This window comes from Erinaceus europaeus, chromosome 4 (genome assembly GCF_950295315.1).
Source record: "Erinaceus europaeus chromosome 4, mEriEur2.1, whole genome shotgun sequence".
NCBI lineage: Eukaryota > Metazoa > Chordata > Mammalia > Eulipotyphla > Erinaceidae > Erinaceus > Erinaceus europaeus.
The window spans coordinates 83,880,575-83,907,613 of record NC_080165.1 but is presented as its reverse complement, the minus strand read 5'-3'; the positions used below and the strand labels follow the sequence as shown (position 1 = coordinate 83,907,613).

General features: G+C 35.7%; 1 protein-coding gene across 3 annotated transcripts in view; it reads right to left on the bottom strand.

Moving 5' to 3' along the window:
• KHDRBS2 (KH RNA binding domain containing, signal transduction associated 2) overlaps positions 1-27,039 on the bottom strand; it is an 829,362-nt gene that overhangs the window by 647,116 nt on the left and 155,207 nt on the right. For all 3 annotated transcript variants that reach the window (XR_009549510.1, XM_060189997.1, XM_060189998.1), the window contains exon 2: positions 23,932-24,059. Coding sequence is in view for 2 of the 3 variants with exons in the window: in XM_060189997.1 (XP_060045980.1) it covers positions 23,932-24,059 (128 nt within the window). In the remaining variant the exon portion in view is untranslated. The remainder of the gene's footprint in view (positions 1-23,931; positions 24,060-27,039) is intronic.

Below are 27,039 nucleotides of genomic sequence, written 5' to 3'. Positions count from 1 at the left end.
AGTTTTGAAAAGTCTCCTATAAACAGTCAGACCACCATAAATATGCCATATATCAGAACACTCTAAAAACTATAAGAATGGCATTAAAATAAGTTCAGTTTTTGATATCAATCAATATCAGTGGCCTGAATTCACCTATTCAAAGGCACAGAATAGGAAGCTGGATCAGAAAACACAACCCAACAATATGCTGTCTACAGGAAACCCACTTAACTCAACAGACAAACACAGACTCAAAGTGAACGGATGGAAAACTATCATACAAGCCAATGGCCCACAAAAAAGGGCATAACAGCTATTCTCATATCTGATATGATATACTTTAAAATCAGTAAAATTAAAAAAGGTATTAATGGACAGTACTTAATGCTCAGTGAATCAGTCAATCATTAGGACTTAACAATTATTAACATCTATGCACCCAATGAGAAGGCATCTAAATATATCAAACATCTATTGAAAGACCTACCACAGTATATTAACAGCAACACAGTCATAGTAGGGGAATTCAACGCCCCACTCTATCAGCTTGACAGATCATCCAGGCAGAAAATCAATAAAGACATGAGGAAGCTAAATGAGGAGATAGATAAACTAGAACTAATAGACATTATCAGAGTCATTTATCCCAAGAAACTGGAATACACATTCTACTCAATTCCACATGGGTCATTCTCAAGGATAGACCATACATTAGGCCACAAAGACAGCATTAGCAAATTCAAGAGCATTGAAATCATCCCAAGCATCTTCTCAGACCACAGTAGAATTAAACTAACACTTAACAATCAACAAAAGATTAGGAATAGTCCCAAAATGTGGAAGCTTAACAGTACACTCCTTAACAACTACTGCGTCAAAGAGGAAATCAAGGAAGAAATCAAAATGTTTCGAGAGTTCAGTGAACATGAAGACACAAGCTATCAAAATATTTAGGACACAGCTAAAGCAATACTGAGAGGGAAGTTCATAGCCATACATGCACACATTAGGAAACAAGAAAAAGCACAGATAAACAGCCTGATTGCACATCTTAAAGACCCAGAAGAAGAAGAACAAAGGAACCCAAAGCAACCAGAAGGATAGAAATCACTAAAGTTAGGGCAGAAATCAATAACATTGCAAATAAGAAAACCATACAAAAGATCAATGAAATTAAATGTTAGTTATTTGAAAGAGTGAATAAAATCCACAAACCTTTAGCCAGAATCACAAAACAAAAAAGGTAGAAGACCCAAATAAATCAGATCATAAATAAAAGTGGAGATATCACAACAGACATCACAGAAATTCAGCATATCATGTGAGACTTCTATGAACAACTATATGCCACCAAGCTAGAGAACCTGGAAGAAATGGAAAAATTCCTAGATACCTAAGAACTGCCAAAATTAAGTAAAGAGCAACTAGATAACATGAACAGGCCCATCACAGCTAATGAAATTGAAACAGTTATCAAAAACCTTCACAAAAATAAAGTCCTGGATCAGATGGTTTAACAAATGAATTCTACAAAATCTTCAAAGAAGAATTAATACCTCTATTTTTAAAAGTCTTCCAGAAGATTGAAGACACTGGAATACTTCCTTCCAGCTTCTATGAAGCCAATATCACTTTGATACCAAAAGCAGACAAGGACACAACCAAAAAAGAAAACTACTGACCATTATGTCTGATGAACATAGATGCTAAAGTATTGAAAGAAATTCTAACCAACCAGATACAACAGTATATTAAAAAGACTTTTCATCATGACCAAGTAGGGTTTATCCCAGGGATGCGAGGTTGTTTTAATATACATTTATAAATCAACATGACCCACCACATCAATAAAAGCAAGACCAAAAACCACATGGTCATATCAATAGATGCAGTGAAAGCCTTTGACAAAAGTCAACATCCCTTTATGATCAAAACACTACAAAAAATGGGAATAGATGGAAAATTCCTGAAGATAGTGGAGTCTATATGTAGCTTACCTACAGCCAACATCATACTCAATAGTGAAAAACTGGAAGCACTTCCACTCAGATCAGGTACTAGACAGGGATGCCCACTATCACCATTACTATTTAACATAGTGTTGGAAATTCTTGCCATAGCAATCAGGCAAGAGCAAGGAATTAAAGGCATACAGATTGGAAGAGGATAAATCAGACTCTCCCTATTCGCAGATGACATGATATTATACATAGAAAATCCTATGGAATCCAGCAAGAAGTTTTTGGAAATCATCAGGCAATACAGTAAGTTGTTAGGCTACAAAATTAACATTCAAAAGTCAGTGCCATTCCAGTAAGCAAACACTAAGTTAGAAGAAGTTGAAATCCAGAAATCAATTCCTTTGACTGATATTATGGATTTAATGTATTGTAGTGCCATTGTTCAACAAATTTTTGTTTGCTCTGATATATTGCAAGTATTATAGTGATGTTCTTGTTTATAAGAGGTCTCTTAGAACCTCTTTCAGGGCCGGGCCTGGTGATGGTTGCCTCCTTTAACTGTTGTTTGTCTAAGAAGGTTTTGATCCCTCCTTCTAGTTTGAATGAAAGTCTAGCAGGATATACTATCTTTGGTTGAAACCCTTTTTCATTCAGGGATCGACAGATATCTTGCCATTCTCTTCTGGCTTTTAGAGTTTGAGTGGAGAAGTCTGCAGATAATCTTATGGGTTTTCCCTTGTATGTGACTTTTTGTTTCTCTCTTGCAGCCTTTAGGATCCTTTCTTTATCCTTACTTCTTCTCATTGTGACTATGATGTGTCTTGGTGTCTTCAGGTCTGGGTTGATTCTGTTTGGTACTCTCTGGGCCTCTTGAATCTTGATGTCCTTTCTGTTATTCAGGTCTGGGAAGTTTTCTTCTATTATTTCCTCTAGAATGTTTCCTTCCCCTTCCTCTCTTTCTTCCTTTGGCATGCCAATTCCACGAATGTTATTTCTTTTGAGATCATCCCATATGTCTCTGTTGTTGTTTTCAGTGTCTCTCAATCTCTTTTTAAGCTCTTTCACCTCTTTCTTCGTTTTCTCTAGCTCATCCTCTATCTGACTAATTCTGTTTTCTACTTCTGTTAGTCTGCTTTCCCTTCCCTCAGCTTCTTTCCTCAGTTTAGCTATTTCAGCTTTCAGTTCTCTAATTGCTTCGAGATAATCAGTATTTTCCTTGGGGGTCTCAACTTTTGTTGTTTGCCTAATACTGCCATTCCTTTTCTCCAATGTTGTTTTCATTTCTGTGATTAATAAGTTTATTATTGCTTGCATACTTTTCTTATCTATGGTTACTTCTGGCTGATTTGTAGTTTCTTCTGGGCTCTTGCCTTCATTCATTGGAGTAGCAGTTTTATTTGTTTTTGATCTACCCATTTTTTTGATTTATGTGTTTCTTATTTTTAAGTTCTGTTGTTCCTCAGTTGTTGCATTTTGAGTACAAGCAACATTGTACTAAATACCTTTATGACAAATGCAATCACCAACCTCAGGAATTACAATAGCAACTGAAGCAAGGATTGAAGCATTTTAATCACTACCAGTTAGCTAAACAATGTCTTCAGTCCATGAAAAAATAGCAACCAAGTCCAAGTGAAGAAGAAAGAGAAAGGAAAGAAGTGTTAGCAAGAATAGACAATTATGCAAATCTACTATCAACTGTATATTCTAGGGGTAGCAAGAGGAGAAAGGGAAGTAGAGCAGAGATACCCACACAGAGAGTCCACTCTGAGTCGTATTTATTCCCCAAAATAATTCACAAATGAATATCAGTGAATTCAGAAAGACAAAGTAGAAGGAAGGAAGGAATGGAAGATAAGATTAAAAAAAAAGAGAAACAAGACAGAGAAAAGAAAAAAGATAAGAAAAAGAGCTTCAATAAAACAGCAGTGAAAGGAGAGTTTTTTAATTGATTAATTTATTTTTTATTTTATTTTTATTTTTTTAATTAGCTAGGAGGAAGGAGAAGGGGAGAGTCTGTAGAGGAGCTAGGAGTAATGAGACAAGTTCTTCTCACAGTGGATAAGATGCCAGTCCTCTAGCAATGAAAAATACACTAAGAGTTAATTCTGGTCAACCTAAAGGAGGGGGGAAGATAGACACCTTTATACAATATAAATAATAGAATAGAGCAGGGTAAAAAACCTGTCCCAGATGGCCTCAAGCCTCCTGAGCAGAGGTAGATGATTGTTAAGAAAAAAAAAAAAAAAAAAACCCTCAGGACTAGACAAGAATAGCAGGAACAGACAGTTATGCAAATCTACTATCCACTGTATATTCTGGGGGTAGGTAAAGGAGAAAGGGAAGTAGAGCAGAGGTACATGCAGAGAATGTCCACTCTGAGTCAGATTTCTTACCCAAAATAATTCCCAAATGTGTACCAGTGAATTCAGAAAGCTGAAGGAGGAAGGAAGAAAGGATGACAAGAATGAGAAAAAGAAGAAAAAAAGAGAGAAAAATGAAAAAGATAAGAAAAAGAAGAGTAAGAAAAGAGCAGTGAAAGGAAAGAGTTATTATTATTTAATTAGCTATGCGGGGGGGGGAGGTAGAGAATGGGTAGGGGTGGTAGGAAAAGTGAAGTAAGTTATTTTAGCAGTGAATAAGACACCCGGTCCCCTAGCAATGGAAAATACACTAAGAGTTAATTCTGGTCAACCTGAAGGAAAGGGGGAAGTGGTATGCGTTTATCTTGTATTGATAATAAAATAGAACAGAGTAAAAAAACCCTGTCCTGTCTTCAGTTTGGATGGCTTCAGATTGCCTCAGGCCCCCTGAGCAGAGACAGCTGACTGGCTACTTAGAAAGAAAAAAGGCCAAAGGTTTCAGAAGGGAATAGAATTAGAATGAATTGTACCCCCTGGTGTGACAGGAATCTTTTTAAAGAAAGAAGCTCAGCAGGGGAGCCTGCTAGGAGCAGATCTCTGCTCCCCAGGGAGTGATTTTGCAGGGTGGGGGGTGCACTTGAGGAATAATAATTTAAGAGAAAAAATATTTTTTCCCTTTCTTTTTACTCTATTTTCTACCCCAAATTGAGTTATAGTCACCTCCTTGGTGTCACTGCTAGGACCCCTTATTGACTGGCCTACTAAAGGCAAAAAATCCTACCGTTTCCAGTAGATGTGGTCGGAGCGCAAGCCACTAGCAGCTTCTCATTCCGCCATCTTCCAGAATCCCCCCAATTCCTTTTACTATAGCAACAAAAACAATAAAATATATAGAAGTAAACCTAACCAAAGAAGTGAAAAGACTTGTATACTGACAATTATGAGTCACTACTTAGGGAAATTGAAAAAGACACAAAGAAGTGGGAAGATATTCCATGTTCATGGGTTGGAAGAATTATCATCATCAAAATGAATCTACTACCCAGAGAGATCTACAAATTTAGTGTTATTCCCATCAGAATCCCAACCACATTTTTTTTAGGAGAATAGAGCAAATACTACAAACGTTTATCTGGATCCAGAGAAGAACTAGAATTGCCAAAACAATCATGAGAAGAAAGAACAGAACTGGAGACATAACACTTCCAGATCTCAAATTGTATTATAGGGCCATTGTCATCAAAACTTCTTGGTAGTGGAACATGAATATACACACTGACCAGTGGAATAGAATTGAGAGCCCAGAAGTTAAGCCCCCATATCTATGGACATCTAATCTTTGACCAAGTGCCCAGATTATTAAATTGGGAAAGCAGAGTCTCTTCAACAAATGGTCTTGGAAAAAACAGGTTGAAACATGCAGAAGAATGAAACTTAACCACTATATTTTACCAAATACAAAAGTAAATTCTAAGTGGACCAAGGACACCTCAACATATTTTGTCTTTTTTGTTTCAATTACAAATGAGATTGAGTTTATTTCCCTTTCCACAGACTCATTTATATACAAAAAGCCACAGATTTATGTGTGTGTTTTTTTAGCTACTTCATTGAATTAATTATTTCCAGTAATGTTTTTGTAGAGTCTTTGAGGTTCTGTAGACATATTATCATGTAATTAAATGTACAGTGATATTTTTATTTCTTCCTTTCCAATATGTATACATTCGATAACTCTTACTTTGTGAGGACTTCAAGGACTATGCTTAGTAACAGTCTTGATAGAGAAATATTTCACCTATTCCCCATTAAGAATTTTGTTAGTTGTATGTTTATCATAAGTGAACTCTATTATGTTAAGGAACTGTCCTTTTATTTCCAATTTCTAGAAGGCTTTTATAATTAATGGTTTTTGAAACTTGTCATATGGTTTTTCAGCATCAATTGATATGGCCATGTGACTTTTATCTTTTTTTGTTGTTGTTGATATGGTTGACTTGCAGATATTGAAACAACTCATCCATTTCTTATGGATGGAGTCTACCAGGTCTTGGTACATTACTCTGTTAACATGTTGTTGGATTTAATTTAGCAAGATTTTGTTAAGGTGCCCAGGTGGTGGCATAATTGATTAAGTGCACACACTGTCATATGCAAGGATGTCACTATGATCTCCATCTTCCCATCTGCAGGGAGCAAGCTTCACTATCATGAAGCAAGTACTACAGGTACCTTTCTCTCTCTCCCTGTTCATTTCCCTTTTCTATAGATACCAGGAACAGTGGATTCATCATGTAGTCACTGAGCCTGAGAAATAACCCTGGTGGAAAATTTAAAATAAATAAGAAATAAAAATATTTTGTTGATTATCTTTGCATTAATGTTCAACATGGTATATAGGTCTATATATTTCTTTGTTAATATGGATGTATATTGCTATAAACCTCTCAAGACAGCCTTTCCTATATCCCACAGGGTCTTGTAGTTGGTCTTTTCATTTTCATTGTTTTCTTTTGAGAAATTCTTAAGTTCTCTTTTGATTTCTTCAGTGATTTGGGTATTAATCAGAAGTGCATTGTTTAGTTTCCATAGTTTGGTTGTATTTCTTGTATTGTGACTGACTTCTAACTTCATAGCAGTATGTCCAGAAAATATATTATGGAATTATTCAAATATTTATGAAGGCTCTTTATGCCCCAACAGATGGTCAATCCTTGAGAATATTCCATGTTTACCTAAAATATATATCACTTTCTTTTGATTTGAAAGTTTCTGAATATATCAGCTAAATTTATCTATTATTACTTCATTTAAGGCCTCTATTTGCTAGTTAACTTTCTGTGCCAATGATCTATCTCTTGCTATGAGTGGTTTGTTAAAATCTTTTACTATTATTGTGTTATTATTGATGTATATCCCTTGAGGTTAGTAAGTACTTGTTTTAGATATTTGTGTGCACTCATATTGGAAGCATATATATATTGATGATGGTTATGTCTTCTACTTAAATTGATCTCCTGACAAATATGTAGTGTCTATTTCTATGTCTTATCACTTTCTTTGAGAAGATATTTTATCTGATAACAGAGTATCTTTTCCTGCCCTTATATGTGCACTGACTTGGAATATCTTGATCTAGTCTCTTACTTGAAGCATCTCATTGTCTTTCTTTCAAATGTGTTTCCTTAAGACATAGAATAGATGGATGTTGCTTTTTCAAGCATTTATTCCCCTGAAACCTTGATTGGTGAACTCAAGCTATCCACATTTAGGTTGATTATTGATAAGTGCAGTTTTCTTATAGCTATATTATTTTTTGTTTAGAGGTTGCTTTACACTCTTGTTTATTCTTTTCTTGTTTGTTTCTGCTTGTGTGGTAGTTTCCTATAATGGTCTTGCCTACTGTAGGTATGTTTTTTATTTGTCTGTAGTATTTTTGTGTGTGTGTGTGGTTACAATGAGTATTGTGTCTAACTTAAAATACAATTGTCTTTTAAGTTGGCCTTGATTCACCAACATATGACTATAATGTTCTATTCACTTTTCCTTCCCCATTTTTATATCTATGTTTTTCCCTTTTGTTGTGTTCTGGTCATATTTTACTACTGATAACTTCATTAAAACTTCAAATATTTTTGTTTTATCTTTTCATGTGGGACTCCACTCTAATTCTTGCAAGGCAGGACTGATAGTAGTGCATTCCTTCAGCTACTGATATTTGAAATTAACTGTACTTGTCCATCGTACTTGAAAGATAATTTAGCATGATAGAATGTTAGTGGCTGTAAATTCGTATCTTTTAACACTTTTTTATATGTTATTCCACTCTCTCCGTGCCTATATGTTTTCTGATAAGAAATTTTATGACAGTCTGATGGCTCTATCTCTGTAGATCAATTTCTTTCTCTCCCTAGCAGCTTTCAATATTTTTTCCTTATCCTAGGTTTTGAAAAGTAGTTTTATCATGATGTGTCTTGGTGTATGCCATTTTAGATTCAGGAGTTTAAATGTGTTTTTATCTCCCTGTATTTTTATGCTTTAAACATTGCTCATGTGTGGATAATTTTCTGCTACCATTTCTTTGAACATATTTTCATTTACTCTTGTTACTCAGGGATTCCAGTAACTCTCATATTCATATTTCTGATGGATTCTTCTAGTTCACAGAGAATTACTTCATTTTTTATAAACCTTTCTTATCCAACTGTTTTAAATTCAAAATGTGATGTCTGTGTTTTATAATGTCGATATCCTCTTCTCTACCTAAATTAGTCCACTACTTAGGCCTGCTACCTGACATTCAACTGTATTCAAATTTTATTTCAGACCCTGCAGATCTGTTCTCTTTTGGTTTTCTCTTTGTTGTTGTTGTTGTTGTATTTTCTTTTTGGTAAAGTGGTCTCTGATTTCTTGAATGCTAAATTTAGCTTCTTGAATTGATTTCATAATGAGTTTTCTGAACTATTATCTCTGTCATTTTTCCCAAATCTGTGAGGTTGTTTGTAGTTTGTACCACTGCTATTTGTGTTATATTTAAACTTCCTCATTTATTGTGGCTTCTGTTGTTGTGCCAATAGGTAGTGCTGGGGCTACAGTGTTAAATTTCCATGTTTATACATCATAATGGGGGAGGACAGAGACTATCATGTGTCACCAGGCCAGTTTAATGATTGCGATGTCAGTTTAATGATTGTGATGATAGGGTCTCATTGCTGTGTTTCCAGCCTTTGGGAAGTAGTAGCATTGGAGAATTTCTTTTTACTGTATGCACAAAATAATAAGCAAATTTATTTTCCTAGCCATGTTCCAGGGATTGAGCCACCCATGTGGGTTTAATTCTTAGTCATTTTTTTCCTTTAATCCTGGTGAACTTTGCAGGCCATTCAACTTCCTGGTGTCCTTGGATTCAAAAGTTAAATGCCTAGAAATCCCCCGCCTTTCTGCTGCTGACAATGTGCTCTACTGCATAACTATCAAAATGGCACTGCCTGCCATGGAAGTATGGCTTCTTAAGCACTGAGAATCTTTCTCTCAGCCATTTTTACATACACTGACCCTGAAAAACCCACTTGTTGCTAAGTGAGTTTCTTAAAAATGTCACAGTTGCAAACTGGTAAGTTTCAGATGACTTTCTTGTTGCTTTAACTAGTTGATCAGTGTACGGAAGTGCAGCAGCTGCTAAATCCTAGTCAAACCTCCTGAAGTTGGCCATGGTTTATTTTCCTATCCTGCCAGAGTTGATCAAAGAATTTTAGATTTCCTCTAGGTTTTCCCTTAAATACTGGTGACTCCTTGTGTGCAGTTCAATAGTCTGTTGCCACTCTCTTCACAGGTTAAATGCTCAGAAATTCCCTGAATTCCTACCTCTGACAATGTGCTTTACTCTGTAACTACCCAAATACTGCCAGATACTTTTAAAATTCATTTACATCCTGAGAATCTCTTCCTCATCCCTTTTTCCATTCACTGGCCATGTGTGCTTGCATTTACCTGTGGTTAATGAGTTTCTTAAGCAATCCCAGTTGCAATGTGGTGAGTTCTCAGGCGCTTTTTCTTTGCTTTAACTAGTTGATGAGAGGAAGCGCATGTGGCAACTGCTACTCCATGCCTTACCTCCCAATTTTTTTCTTATAATAGCTTTGTATCCTTACACTAAATTGTAAAGCAATATTTGAGGATATATTAACCTACAACTAAAATCAGTATTCATTGCTTCAAAGCCATAAATAGTTGAGTAGTAAGCTATGACTAACTTAATATGTGTGAAGGTTACAAACATGAACAATAAATTATAACATCTGTTTTTCCAGTGGAACAGTAATATCATTCTAACCCTAATACACATATCAGTTAGAGTTGCTAAAATTTGAAATATATACTGAACTATGAAATGCAGAAAATGTGAAGATAGGAAAAAATTTCCTAGAGTAAGAATTAGGAGCCTCCTCTAAGTCTTGCTCTAAGTCTCCTCTAAGTATGCAAATGTTGTCATATTTGCCAGGTTGGAGGCTTGACTATCAAGAAGTAATTCTGGACCAGCAAGATAGCTCACTTGGTTATGTGGTTGCTTTATTATGGCAAGCCCATATTCTAACTTGACTGTAACTACCGTGAAGGAAACCAGTATTTGGTGTCTATTTCTCTGTTTCTGCCTTTCTACTTGAAAAAATCTGCTTGAAGTACTAAAGCCCTAATGATAACAGAAAAAAAAAAAAAGAATAAGCATGTAAACTATAGAAAAAATTTAAAATTGGGGCCAGGTGGTGGTGCACCAGGTTGAGTGCACATGTAAAGTGCTCAAGGACCTGGGTTCAAGGCCCTTGTCCCCACGTGCAGGGAGAAAGCTTTGTGAGTGGTAAAACAGAGCTGCAGGTATCTCTCTGTCTCTCTCCCTCTGTAACACCCCCTTCCTTCTCAATTTATGTCTGTCTCTATCCAATAAATAAATAGATATTTTTAAAAAATTAAAAATTGTTCTTAGGAGCATGATAAATGTCATCACATATAATCAAAAATATTAAATTTTCAAAGGCATAAGACTTCCATGCACTACATATACAGTATGTTCAGGTTTGACACCTTACACTACATATGCAGTAACAAGGCTATGCTTTCACTTTATACTACCTCATTTTCTTTCAATAAATTAAATCAATATTAAAAATAAATTAGCTTTAGCAGTATAGTTACACTTCCTGTAATTTAAAATCTTAAATGTGTATTTCAATTATTTGTATTACTCTATCGAGTCATAAAGTTATCCTGGGTTGTAGAATAACTGAAACATAATCTGGCCCAGAAAGGTCATGCAGTAAGCTAGAACAAGGTTGTTTCTTAAAAAATTCCGATAGTTATTTCTTGCTGTTTATTGTACAGTACTATACTATTACTATATTCATTACTGAATCAAATAACAGCAGGCACAAAGAGGAGAGAAGGCTCTGAGGAGAACTTGTGAAACTTAGGTCTCTCTTCATTGTACCTCTTGAAGGAAATATCATTTTAAACTGTAACTTCCTAAATACTGTTGTGCTCTGGAAAACATCACACATATCATAGATTTCTATATAGATCAAATAATTCAAATTTATGGATCATAACTAACCTCACTAATATTTTCTCTGTGTATTCTTTTTTAAAATTTTTATTTATAAAATGGAAATACTGACTATAGGAAGGAAGGGTACATTTCCACATGATTCCCAACCCCAGAACTCCGTATCCAATCCCCTCCCTTGATAGCTTCCCTCTTCTGTGTCCCTCTGGGAGTATGGACCCAGGATCATTGTGGGGTGCAGTAGGTAGAAGGTCTGGCTTCTGTAATTACTTCTTCACTGAACATGAGTGTTGGTATTTCGATCCATACTCCCAGCCTGTATCTCTCTTTCTCTAATTCTATTAATATTTTTGTGAGTAGTAGGTAGCAATCCCTTAGGAGGAGAAAAATCCTTTGAAATAAAATATGGCTGGTTTTCAAAGTTTGATTATAATAGTATTCTTTAAGTATAAAAATAAGAATAAAGTCAAAATATATCAAATTGGTGATTCTATTCTGTTTCTTAATGCTCTTATTCTACTAAAGAGGCCCTAAAATTTTTACAAACATCACAAATTGATATTTGTTATATCCCATAAGATAATCATTAGTAGTTAGTTTTTCACAAATTTTACATGAAAAAGCAGTCAGAATAACCCAATAAGATTAGTGAAACTTGAAAACATTAATATGGCTCAGTATAGAAAGTCATAAGCAGAGGTTTGGGAGATGATACAATTGATAAAGCTCTAAAATCTGAAGTATGAGTTCCTGGGTTGCCTGCATCATATATGAAAGGGGTCTGTTCTGGTTCCCTCCCCCATATGTTAAAATTAAATAAATATTTTTAAATAAAGCCATATATAAATTTATATATACAAAGTTTACAGATAAACCAATAAACTATGATAACAAGTGACCTGCTAAAATAGTAAAACAATTCTAACTATAATAAGCATACAAGTTAGAGATCTTAGGAACAGGTAATCCTTCAGTAGCTCAGTTGGTAGAGCACAGGACTGAAGATGCAAATGTAACTTAGGATCCGGGGAGAAGGGAGGAAAGGTTTACTGAATTATGAAAGGTGGAACATTTGCATATATGGAGAATTATTTTAAATTGTCTAAGCTTATAAAAATAACCTAAGATAACAGAAGTATTTCTAAATATATAGTATACTATGTGCCTTAGATACATTTACAAGCTCCCAGTTACTTCACTATGGAATTTCCTACATACCAGTCCCAGCTTAAGAATTCTGTGATTCTTGGTTGGCAAAGTAGCTCACCTGGAGAGTGAGGTGCTTTTCATGTGTATGACACCCAGGTTTAAAGCCAAACCCTACCACTTTGAAAGAAGCTTTGGTGCTATATTTTCTGTCACTTTCGCTCTGCCTCTAAGAAATTAAAATTTTAAATTCTGTAATTCTAAAATTCTAAGAGGACCAATAATTTGCTAAAATGAGATAGGACTTATTAAATGTTAATTAGTTTTATCACATTACTATATATTATAAAGTGTGTATAAAATTGGGCTTTATATTCAATATTCAACACCATTAATCAGCTATTGACTATTCTAATATCGAGTATAAAATTCAAGTGAGTAAAATGAAAGCCTCCTACACTTGGCCAACCTAATTTGACTAGAGACAAAGAGCTGCATTTTAATAAGAATCAGAAACAGAGTATATAACTAGCTTCCCACTAGTCAAAAACATATTTTTGAAGACATATGTTTCTTAATCCCTCATTATACTTTTAAATTATTTAACCACTATGCAAAAATCTAGTGTAAATTTCCATGACTTCCCAAATTAATATTCAAAAAACATGACTATACAGAAAACCTACTAAAGTTGATTTACGTATAGAAGCACATAGAGAAGAGAATCTTTCCTGAAACAAAATAGGCATAGTTCAAAATAATGCATGACATTTAAAATGCCACTAGAAAGTTAATTTTTGTGGTTTAGTAGACTATAAAAAATTCATCTATGGTTGCAAAAATTACAAGCATAGAATTCTACTCAGCTTTATTTATTAAAATTTATCAAATTAGAAAACAAATGGTAAGCTAGAGAACTTACTTCCATAATATTTATTATTTGGAAAATAACGTGTTCCTGCTGCAGATTCACTCTCCATAAAGTAAATTACCAGCTTAGACATGATGGTCTTAGACCTCAAATAAATCCCTCTCCCCAATGTTACCAGTTATATCTATCAGGAACAACACAATAGACCCCTTTGTGGGCCCCCATAAGATCTTGCCATCAACTTAGATCAACAACTATAGAGAAGGTTTCATCCTCCAAAGGGAGATTAGACAACATGCTCTATCTTCCACCTGAGGAAGATGGGCCCTAAAATTGACCACAGAATGCGAGCTCAGATCTACAGGAATGCAGAGGCAACATAAGCTCCTAAGCTGAATATGGGCCTCAGATCACATCAGATCGATGGAGTTTATAGGCAACAATGTTTATACAACTTTTCCATATTTGAGAGCTACTCTCTTCCCTGATCCAGCTTTCTGGTCCTTTTTCTAGCCATGACATCATCTCCCCAGACAATAACTTGGATCCACCTGCATATCAGATTTCAGGCTCAGGGGAAAAAAAAACAACAAAAAACTAGTACATGGGCCCTTTGGAATATAACTAAAATAGGCCTACTAGCTATTTATAAAACAAGAGACACTCAAAACTCTTCACCTGCACTATTCCAGCCTTTAGGTTCATGATTAGTCAAAAACTTGTCTGGCTTTATATGTTAACTTTCTTTTCAGTCACCAGGTTCCAGATGCTAGCATGACGCCAACTAGACTACCCTGGACAGACAACCCCACCAATGTCTTGGAACCCTGCTTCCCCAGAGCCCTCCCCACGAGAGAAAGAGAGAGACAGGCTGGGAGTTCAGATCAACCTGTCAATGCCCATGTTTAGAGGGGAAGCAATTATAGAAGCCAGACCCTCCACCTTCTGCATCCCACAATGACCTTGGGTCCATATTCCCAGAGGGATAAAGAAAAGGAAAGCTATCAGGGGTGGGGATGGAATACAGAGTTCTGATGGTGGGAACAGTGTGGAGTTGTACCCCTCTTATCCTATGGTTTTGTCAATGTTTCCTTTTTATAAATAAAAAAAAAATTTTTTAAAAGGTAAATTACCAGGGGTGGAACCATGCTGACATCTTGGAAGCAGCTGCTGGCATGAGCTCCAAAAACAACTGCTGGAAAGGGTAGGGATATGTGGCCTTCAGCAGGACAGTGAATAAGGGGTCCTAACGGTAACACCAAGGAGGTGACTATAGCACAAATTGGGTTAGAAAATAGAGAAAAAGGAAAGGAATTTTTCTGATTATTTCCAAAGCACACACCTCTCCCCTCACCCTATAACCAGACCCCAGGGCCTGGAGAGGTGCTACTAGCAGGTTCCCCGCTGAGCTTTTTTCTTTACCATGATTCCTGGCTCACCAGACGTGTCATTCCAACCCTTTTCCTATCTGAGAGACATTCAGGGGCCTTCCAAGCTGCAGACTGACTGTTAGGGTTTTTTTTACTCTGTTCTAATTTATTATTACTATTATATATATATGTGTGTCCCTCCCCCACCTCTTTCAGGTTGACCGAAATTAACTCAGTGTATTTTCCATTGCTAGGTGACTGGATGCCCTATCCATTGGGAGAGGAACTTGTTTCACTCTACCTACCTCCTCTATCCACTACCCACCTTCTCCCTCCTCCTAGCTAATTAAAAATAAATAAATAAATAAATAACTCTTTCCTTTCACTGCTCTTTTTTTCTTTTCTTTTTTCTTTCTTTCTTTTTCTCATTCTTGTCTTCCTTTCTTCCTCCCTCCTTCTTTCTAAATTCACTGATACTTACTTGTGAATTATTTGGGGGAAGAAATCTGACTCACAGTGGACTCTGTATGTGTCTCTTCTCTATTTCACGTTCTCCTCTTGCTACCCCTAGAATTTACAGTGGACAGTAGATTTGCATAATTATCTATTCTTGCTATCACTTTTTTCCTTACTCTTTCATCTCCATTTGGATTTGGCTGCTATTTTTTCTTAGACTGGAGGCATTGTTTGGCTAACTGGTATTGGTTAAACTGCTTCAATCCTTACTTCAGTTAATACTGTAATTTCTGAGGTTGGTGATTGCATTTGTTATAAAGCTACATAGTATAGCATGACTTGTACTCAAAACACAACAACTGAAGAACAACAGAACATAAAAATTAAAAAAACACATAAATTAAAAAAAATGGTTAAACCAAGAACAAATAAAACTGTTACTAAATGAATGAAGACAATAGCCCAGAATAAACTACAAATCAGTCAGAGGTAACCATACACAAGAAAACTATGCCTATCTAGCTATTAAGAACAATGAACCCACCCTCTCTGACCCATCTTGATGGAGCTAGAAGGAATTATGTTTAGTGAGTTAAGTCAGAAAGATGAAGATGAGTATGGGATGATCCCATTCATCAACAGAAGTTGAGAAAGAAGAACAGAAAGGGAAACAAAAAGCAGGATCTGATAAAATTGAGAGTAGGGCACCAAAGTAAAAACCCTGTGGTGAGAGGGAGGGTGGACATTCGGCTTCCCAGGGAAATGGGGGAGAGGATAGCAGAGGGGTGAGTGGAATGGGACACAATCTTTTGGTGGTGGGAATGGTGTTTATGTATGCTCCTATTAAAATGTAATCATATAAATCAGTATTTAATTAATATGAACTTCTTAAAAATCAGTCTTTTTAATACATAGGCTGAATCTTTGATATGTGGACTCTCTCAAAAGGCTAGACAAGATAGAACAGAAGCAACCGGTGACACAGCTATATACAAGATGAACCCTAACAAAGGGACTTTTCAAAGTTAACACAATTACCAAATAATGTGATGATAACAATAACTATCAATTGTCTTCTTGAACCTTAAGACAGCAAGAACCTCACATTTCCACTATAGAGCCTATATTTCCCCCAGTCCTGGAACCTTAGCACTTTCCTGCATGCTTCTCTCAATGCATATCAAATATTATAGAAACCCCTGATCACAACCTAACCAAAGCAATGAGTGCTACCCCAGCATGCTTCACTTAAGACTGTATCCTGAGACTTCAGGTGTGGAATGACAACCCTTCAGCTTCATTACTAGGATGAGACATTTCCTTTTATAGTATTCTCTAATCCCATTCCAGGTGGTTCACTTCCTAACAAAGTCCCCAAACCTAGATATAGACCAGGTCCCCTGAGATAGAGCATATGTTCACACATATCCATAAAGTAGGGCGAAATATATACCTGAAAGCAGAAGTACACAATAGTCTGCAGTGAGTACCTCCCAAGACTTCATCTACACTATTCCAGCCTTTAGGTCCATAATTTTTCAACAATTTGAAACCAGAACTTTTACCTTCTGCAACCCACAACAACCCTGGGGATAGAGAATGGGAAAGCTATCAGGGGAAGGGGTGGGATATGAAAGTCTGGTGACTGGAATTGTGTGGAGTTGTATCCCTCCTATCCTATTGTTTTGTTATTGTCTCCTTTCTTAAATAAATAATTAAATAAAGAAAGAAAATTAAAGAATAGGAAAGCTATCAGGGGTGGAGATAGGATACAGAGGTCTGGTGGTGGAAATTGTATGGAGTTGTACCCCTCTTATCCAATGTTTTTTGTCAGTGTTTCCTTTTTATAAATAAAATTTTTTAAAAACTATGCAAGCAATAATAAATTTAATAATCACATAAATTAAGACAACTACAGAAGAAAGGGATAGCAAAATTAGGGAAATAACAGATGAGACCCTCAAGGAAAATATTAGCTACCTCTAGGTAATTACCAAACAGAAAGCTGAAATAGCTGAACTAAAGAAAGAAGCTGAGGGATGGGAAAGAAGACTAACAGAAGCAGAAAACAGAATTAGCCATACAGAGGATGAGTTACAGAAAACTAAGAAAGAGATAAAAGAGCTCAAAAAGTGATTGAGAGACACTGAAAACAACAACAGAGACATATGGGATGATCTCAAAAGAGGTAACATTCGAATAAGTGTCCTGCCAGAGGAAGAAATAGGGGGAGGGGAAGGAAACATTCTAGAGGAAATTATAGAAGAAAAATTCCCAGACCTGAACAATGGAGAGGACATTAAGATTCAAGAGGCCTGGAAAGTGTCAAACAGAATTAACCCAGACCAGAAGACACCAAGACACATCATAGTTACAATGAAAAGAAGTAAGGATAAATAAAGGATCCTAAAGGCTGCAAGAGAGAAAGAAAAAATCACATACAGGGGAATACCCATAAAACTATAGCAGACTTCTCCACTCAGACTCTAAAAGCCAGAAGAGAATGGCAAGATATCTATCGAGCCCTGAATGAAAAAGGCTTTCAACCAAGGATAACATATCCTGCTAGACTTTCATTCAAACTAGATGGAGGGATCAAAATATTCTTAGACAACAGATAAAGGAAGCAACCATCATCAAGCCTGCCCTCAAAGACTTTCTAAAAGACTTCTTATAAACAAAAACATCACTATAATACTTACAATATATCAGAGCAAATAAAAAATTTTTGAATAATGGGACTACAATACATTAAATCCATAATATCAGTAAATGTCAATGGCTTAAACTCACCCATCAAAAGGCACAGAGTTGGAGGTAGGATAAGAAAACATAAACTAACCATATGCTGCTTACAAGAATCCCATCTGACCCAACAAGATAAACACACACTTAAAGTGAAAGGATGGAAAACTATCATACAGGCTAATGGACCAAAAAAAAGGGCATTCTTATCTCTGACACAATAGGTTTTAAATTAAATAAAGTAATAAAAGATAGGCAAGGCCATTACATAATGATTAGATGATCAATCAGCCAAGAAGACTTAACAATTATTAATATCTATGTACCCAATGTGGAACCATCTAAATACATCAAACACCTACTGAAGAACTACAAAAATACATCAATAGTAATACAAAATAATTGTGGGAGTCTTTAACATCCCACTCTCACACTTAGACAGATCAACAAAGCAGAGATCAAACAAACAAAACAAAAGAATTAAATGGAGAGATAGACAGACTAGACCTCCTGGAAATTTTCAAGTTCTTCAACCCAAAAAACTGGAATACAAATTCTTTTCAAGTCCACACAACACATACTCAAGAACAGAGCAAATGTTAAGCCACAAGACAGCATCAAAAAATTCAAGAGCATTGAAATGATCCCAAGTATCTTCTCAGACCACAGTGGAGTAAAGCTAACATTTAACAACAAACAGAAAATTATTAAAAGACACAGAATTTGGAAACTAAACAACATACTGTTTAAGAACCACTGGATTAGAGAGGCACTCAAGCAGGAAATTCAAATGTTCCTGGAAACAAATGAAAATGAAGACAAAAACTATCAAAATATTTGGGACACTGTAAAGCAGTATTGAGAGGGAAACTCATAGCCATACAATCACATATTAAACAACAAGAAAAAGTTCAAATATAATACCTTACTGCACACCTTAAGGACTTAGAGGAAGAGGAATAAAGGAACCCTAAAGCAACCTGAATGAAAGAAATCACTAAAATTAGAGCAGAAATAAACAATATCAAAAAATAAAAGAACCATACAAAATATCAATGAAACCAAATGTTGGTTTAATTTTCTTTGGAAAATTAAACAAGATTGAAAAAACCCTAGCCACATTCACGAAAAAAAAAAGGGAGAAGACTCAAATTAAAAGAATTATAAATGATAGAGGCGCTCTCACAACTGACACCACAGAAATCCACAAAATCATGCGATACTTCTATGAAGAACTATACACCACCTAGCTAGAAATTCTGGAAGAAATTGAAGAATTCCTAGAAATATATAGCCTTCCAAAACTGAACCAAGAAGAACTACAAAACCTAAATGCTCCAATCACAACAGTTATTAAGAATCTCCCCAACAACAAAAGTCCTAGACCAGATGTCTTCACAAACGAATTCTACAAAACCTTCAGGAAACAGTTAATACCCATACTTCTAAAGCTTTTTCATAATATCAAATAAACAGGAACACTCCCTTCCACCTTCTATGAAGCCAAAATCACCCTGTTACAAAAAGCAGATAGGGACACGGCAAAAAAAGAATACTACAGACCAATGTCTCTGATGAACGCAGATGCCAAAATATTAAAAAAGATACTGGCCAACCAGATACAGCAGTATATCAAAAATATTGTTCATCACGACCAAGTTGGATTTATCCCAGCAATACAAACCTGGTTCAACATATGTAAGTCAACTAATGTCATTCAACACATCAATAAATGCAAAGCCAAAAACCACATGATTATCTCCATAGATGCAGCGAAAGCCTTTGATAAAATCCAACACCCATTCATTCTCAAAACACTACAAAAAATGGGAATAGACAGGAAATTCCTCAAGATAGTGGAATCCATATAGCTAACCTACAGCCATCATCGTACTAAATGGAGAGAAGCTGAAAGCATTCCCCCTCAGATTGCGGACTAGACAGGGCTGTCCACTATCACCATTACTCTTCAACATAGTATTGGAAGTCCTTGCCATAGCAATAGGCAACAGAAAGAAATCAAAGAAATACAGACCAGAAGGGAAGAAGTCAAGCTCTCACTATTTGCAGATAATATGATAGTATACATAGAAAACCTAAGGAATCCAGCAGTAAACTACTGGAAGTTATTAGGCAATATAACAAGGTGTCAGGCTACAAAATCAATGTACAAAAATCAGTGGCATTTCTTTATACAAACGCTAAATATGAAGAAGACATCCAGAAATCACTCCCATTCACTGATGCAGCAAAATCGATAAAATACCTAGGAATAAACCTGACCAAAGAAGTGAAAGACTTTTATACTGAAAACTATGAGTCACTATTCAAGGAAATAGAAACTGATACCAAGAAATGGAAAGATACCCCATACTCATAGATTGGAAGAATACATATCATAAAATGAATATTATCCCCAGAGCCATATGCGATACCCATTTAATGCGATACCCATCAAAGTTCCACCAAGCTTACGAAAATAGAACAAACACTACAATCATTTATCTGGAAGCTGAAAACACCTAGAATTGCCAAAACCATCTTGAGGAAAAGAAACAGAAATAGAGACATCACACTCCCAGATCTCAAACTATATTATAAGGCCATCATCATCAAAACAGCCTGGTACTGGAACAAAAATAGGCACACAGACCAGTGGAAGAGAATTGCAAGCCCAGATCTAAACCCCCACACCTATGGACATCTTATCTTTGATGAGGGACCCAAAGTATTAAATGGAGAAAGGAGGCTCTCTTCAATAAATGGTGCTGGGAAAACTGGGTTGTAACATGCAGAAGAATGAAACTGAACCACCTTAACTCACCAGGAACAAAAATCAACTCTAGATAGATCAAGGGCCTGGATGTTAGACCAGAAACTATCAAATACTTAGAGGAAAACATTGGTGGAACACTTTCTCACCTAAACCTCAAGGACATCTTTGATGATACAAACCCAATTGCAAAGAAAACTAAAGCAGAAACAAATCAATGGGACTACATCAAATTGAACAGCTTCTGCACAGCCAAAGAAACCATCACAGAAACCAACAGACCCCTCACAGAATGGGAGAAGATCTTCACATCCCATACATCAGACAAGACACTAATCACTAAAATATACAAAGAGCTCAGCAAACTTAGCACCAAAAAAGCAAATGACCCCATGCAAAAATGGGCAGAGGATATGAACAAAACATTCACTTCAGAGGAGATCCAAAAGTCTAACAAACATATGAAAAAACTGCTCCAGGCTGCTGATTGTCAGAGAAATGCAAATAAAGACATTGAGATACCACCTCACTCCTGTGAAAATGGCATACATCAAAAACTACAGCAGCAACAAAGGCTGGAGAAGCTGTGGGAATGTAAATTGGTCCATCCTCTCTGGAGAGCAGTCTGGAGAACTCTCAGAAGGCTAGACATGGACCTTTCATATGATCCAGTAATTCCTCTCCTGGGGATATATTCCTCAAGGACTCCATAACACCCAACCAAAAAGAGGTGTGTACTCCTATGTTCATAGCAGCACAATTCATAATAGCTAAAACCTGGAAGCAACCCAGGTGCCCAACAACAGATGAGTGGCTGAGAAAGCTGTGGTATATATACACAATGGAATATTACACAACTATTAAGAACAATAAACCCACCTTCTCTGACACATCTTAGATGGAGCTAGAAGAAATTATGTTAAGTGAACTTAGTCAGGAAGATAAAGATGAGTATGGGATGATCACATTCATCAACAGATGTTGAGAAAGAAGAACTGAAAGGGAAACTAAAAGCAGGATCTGATTAAATTGAGAGTAGGGCACCAAAGTAAAAACCCTGTGGTGAGGGGGAGGGTGGACATTAGGCTTCCTGGGGGCGGGGCGGGGGTAGGTGAGTGGGAGGGGACAAACTCACTTGATGGCGGGAATGGTGTTTATGTACACTCCTATTAAAGTGTTGTCATATAAACCACTATTTAATACGAGAGGGGAAAAAATGATCATATGTCTCAAACTTTTTAAAACACTGAGTCTTTTTAATACATAGGCTGAGTCTTTGATATGTTGACTCTCCCAAAAGCCTAGACCAAGTAGAACAGAAGCAATTGGTGACACAGCTATATAGAAGATGTTGGGTATTGTACAGCAAACCCTAACAAAGGGACTTTTCAAAGTTAACCCAATTACCAAATAATGTGATGATAACAATAACTATCCATTGTCTTCTTGAACCAGCAGGAACCTCACATTTCCACTATAGAGCCTATATTTCCCCCAGTCCTGGAACCTTGGGGTGGAGCCCACTTTCCTGCATGCTTCTCTCAATGCATATCAAATAATATTGAACCTGCAGATCACAACCTAATCAATGCAACGAGTGCCACCTCAGTGTGGAATGACAACCCTTCAGCTTCATTACTAGGGTGAGACCTTTCCTTTCATAGTATTCTCTAATCCCATTCCAGGATCTTCCTAGATATAGACCAGGTCCCCTGAGATAGAGTATATGTTCACACATATCCATAAACCAGGGAAAAACATATACCTGAAAGCAGAAGTACACAATAGTCTGCAGTGAGTACCCCCCAAGACTTCATCTACACTATTCCAGCCTTTAGGTCCATAATTGTTAAACAATGTGTTCTGCTGTATGTTAACTCTCTTTTCAGGCACAAGGTTCCAGATGCCAGCAAGATGCCAACCAGACTTCCCTGGACAGACGACCCCACCAGTGTGTCCTGGAGCTCGCTTCCACAGTGATCCACCCTCCTAGGGAAAGAGACAGGCAGGCTGATTCCATTGATTGACCAGTCAAAGCACATGTTCAGCAAGGAAGCAATTACAGAAGACAGACCTTCCACATTCTGCAACACACGATGACCCTGGGTCCATACTCCCAGAGGGATAAAGAATAGGAAAGCTATCAGGGGAGGGAATGGGATACAGAGATCAGGTGGTAGGAACTGTGTAGAGTTGTACCCCTCCCATCCTACAGTTTTGTTAATGTCTTCTTTTTAAAATAAATAAATAAATAATAATACATAAAATAAAACTAAATTACTAGCGTGAGTCTTTGGATTTCAATTTCCAGTGTATTTATTTGAAAAATATGTTTTTCCCCATTGGAATTTTGGTATACACTGGAAGAAATTATACCATTAAAAGTCATATTTTATAATCATCATTCTGTTTATATTTATTTAAAATGATAAAAATATTTATAGACACATTTCAAAAAGACCACCATAATTATCTCTATAAATTAATTCTGGGTAAAGAAGGTAGAGGTAAAAAATATTCAATGTTCTTAAAAGAATATTATGTTTCTATTATAATAATTCTATGATAAGTAGTCAATGGTATATGTTTATTATAAGTAAATCTCTTACTATTAAATTAACACTATATTTTAATATCTAATAATGTTAATGTGCTTGTTGGACAAACTTTTGAATCAACAATTTTTTAAAAATTTAATTTATTTATTTTTCCTTTTGTTGCCCTTGTTATCTTTTTATTGTTGCTGTAGTTGTTGTTACTGATGTCGTTGTTGGATAGGACAGAGAAAAATGGAGAGAGAAGGGGAAGACAGAGGGGGAGAGAAAGAGAGTCACCTGCCAACCTGATTCACAGCCTGTGAAACTACTTCCTCACAGGTGGGGAACCAGGGGCTTGAACCAGGATATTTAAGACAGTCCTTGCACTTTGTGCCACAGGCGCTTAACCATCTGTGCTACCGCCCAACTCCCTAAATCAACATTTTAAAATATATAATTAAAATACCTAACTGTACTTGTCCCAAAACAGAATAAAAATAGAAAATTATCCATCATTGTACATGTATAGAACTTTCCTCCCTCTATGTCAGAATTATATACTCACATACACTTATATAATAAAGGTTTAAATATTTTCTTTAATGTAATAAATTAAATATTGCACTTTGATCATTTTAAGTCTATGAGAATAAAGCATATATTGAAGTACCTTTGGATATTGTTTGACAGGAATCAATACCCTTTCTGAGAGCTTTATGTTTTTGTTGCTGATGACATCAAGGTATTTCTTTTCTTCATCTTCTTTTTTTATATCAGAACCTTGAAATTTTTCAATTTCTGAAAAAAATTCACAAAAAATAAGTGAAATAAGAAATCACAATAAGTATACTGGTCGTTCTGATTACTCCCTGTTCTTAAATAAGTTTTTAGAGATTCTTTTAAAAGGGTGAAAACAGCATACCATCAACAGTAACATGAATACTGATACTGTATGTAAAATAACACTGTCAACTAAATTGAAAGGAGAACACTGAAGATGAAACCGCATTCTGTGAAGCAATTAAGTCATTTAATCAATTTTTAATGTCTTCAAACAAAATTGAGGAAAGTAATCATCTTTGACTATATAAAATACTGAAGCAAAGATATATGCCTTGTAGCAATGAATATAATTTTTGCTTACATGTTTTATTTTCACTCAACACTGTTCTTTTTTTCCATTTTTTTATTTGTGATTCATAGTGGGATACAAGATTATAAGATTATAATGTATAGTTCCACACCACAAAACCATCTCACCTCCCAAAGATAACCACCATAGTTTTCAAAAGTCTTAGAAAAATTTTGCTTATTCAGAATTATTCTTAATACCCAAATAATTGGTCCTGAGCTAAATATGAATAGACATGTATCCTAGGTAAGATCAATGGGCTTAACAGTTAATGGTGTTTATATACATCATTCATGTTTGGAATCTACTCTCTGCCCTGAGCTTTCTAGTCCAATTTTAAACTATGACACCATATTCCCAGAAAATAGTCTTAGCCCACCTGCATATTAATTACTGGGCTCAAGCAAAAAATAATTAAAGCCATGGGCCCCTTGGAATATATCTAAAAGGGATTGCCTAGCTTCTTCCCACACCAAGACCCTTAGTTCCATCTGCTCTATTCTTACTTTTAGGTTCTTGATTATTAAACAAGTTATTGTGCTTTATATCTTAGTACTTTTCAGCTAACAAGTTGCAGATGCTATCATGATGCCATCCTGACTTCCCTGGGCAGATGACCTCACCAATGAATGTGCCCTTTAACCTCACCCCCAGATGTCTATCCTACTAGGGAAAGAAAGAAACAGGATGGGAGTAGACCAGCCTCTATCCATGTTCAACAGAGAAGCAACTACCGAAGCCAAACCTTCCACCTTCTGCATCCCATGAGGAATTTTTGTCCATACTCCCATAATAGGGAAACTTCCAGTGGAGAGGATGGGACACGGAACTCCGTTGGTGAGAATCATAGAATTGTACCCCTCTTATCCTACAATCTTGGTAACCATTATTAAATCACTAATTTTAAAAAAGAAACAAATAATTGCATATAGTTGTGATTTGTTTTTCTATATTTATGTATTAATGAGGAAGACAAGAAAGAAAGAACCAGACATCACTCTGGCACATGTTCTGATAGGGATTGGCTCGGGACCTCATGCTTGGGAGTCCAGTGCCTCATCCACTGTTCCATCTCCTGGAACACATGATTCATTTTCTAAATTTGGGTAGAAAAGATTGAGTCCATATTGTTTTAGATTCTAAGTTTAGCTAATAAGAAAACTTAATAAAATTAATAGTTTACCCTATCGGTAAACTCAGGACCATATATTTATTTCATATTTAGCACAGGAGACAGTGCAACCTGAGTCACTGAGCTTGGTGTTTCCAATAGAGTGAATGGGGACACTGAACCTGGTAGTGGAAATGATGTGGAATTATACCACTATTATCTTATAATCTTGTAAACCAATATTAAATCACTAATAAAATATATTTCAAATACAAATAATTTTAAAAGTGTTTTGCATACCATCATATATCCTCAGCCTAATGTTACTTTTTGAGAAAACATATTATTTTATCTCATTAATCATCACTCTCTCCACCAGTAAGTTAAAGGGTTGATCTTAGTCATTTATTTCTTAGATAGTATTGTCAACATTTCACAGATTAGTGTAGTGTAAATCTAAGATTTGCGTGAAATATGGGTTACATTCTCTTTTGAAAAGCAGTCTTGGATAATGTCTTAAGTTTTGCATCACGATTTCCACATCCACAAATTTGAGTCAACATGTATATTAGAAGAAAAAGTAAACAAATTTTAATAAAAATAGTTCATTGTAATAATAAGAAAGTGAATACATCTGCCTCAACCACGCATGACCTGCACTCAAACTCTGAACTATGTCTTTGTCCCCGAGATCTGAAGGTTTGCTGTATAAGTGGAGAAGTGAATCTGACATACCCAGAATAATAAGAAACCCTGTGTTGAAGAATAGCAAGAATAGAGAATAGATTTTGTTATGTTGCTGTAATACAAATGACATATGACCAGTACTGACATATGGTAATGTGGTGTTTTCTGCCTTTTACTTGAATACAGTGTGAAGATTGGTTTGGGGGTAGAAAGGGAATCATATACATATATATTAAATTTGTAAAGAAAAGAACAGAGACAGTATGAAAAACTAACTATAGCAAAGAGTAAGCAATGTGAAAACTAAATTGCATGTATCAAACTGAGAAATGATACTGACTTGATCTAACACGGTAAGAATAAAATGCTGAGAAGAATGTATGTAACTAAGATTTCATCATGTAAAGTCATTATTTTGAAGAACTCTTAAAAACTTTATTGATATCCCTTGTTTATTGAATAGCTATTATTACTATAAATTCACCTGTGAATATTTTCATAATTTTTAGTGTATATAAAATATAATGGAAATTATTAAGACTGGAATGTATTGATTGATGTTAACATATTACATTTGGAACAATTTTTAAAGGCCTGACTACTTGTCCATGGAAGAGGGATCTTATTTTATCCACAACAGCTGTGTGGGGTCCTTATTATTTTATTTCATTTAGCATATTTCAAAAAAAAGATACAACATAGTTTATACAAGACCCCTGTAACATACATGTGGCTCATGTGAAACTTTATGTATTTATTTTTAATAGATTACAGTCCTGGGGAAGTATTGATTTACAGGACTGTTGTCACCATTTGACATGATAGAAGTAAACAACATCATGACTTCT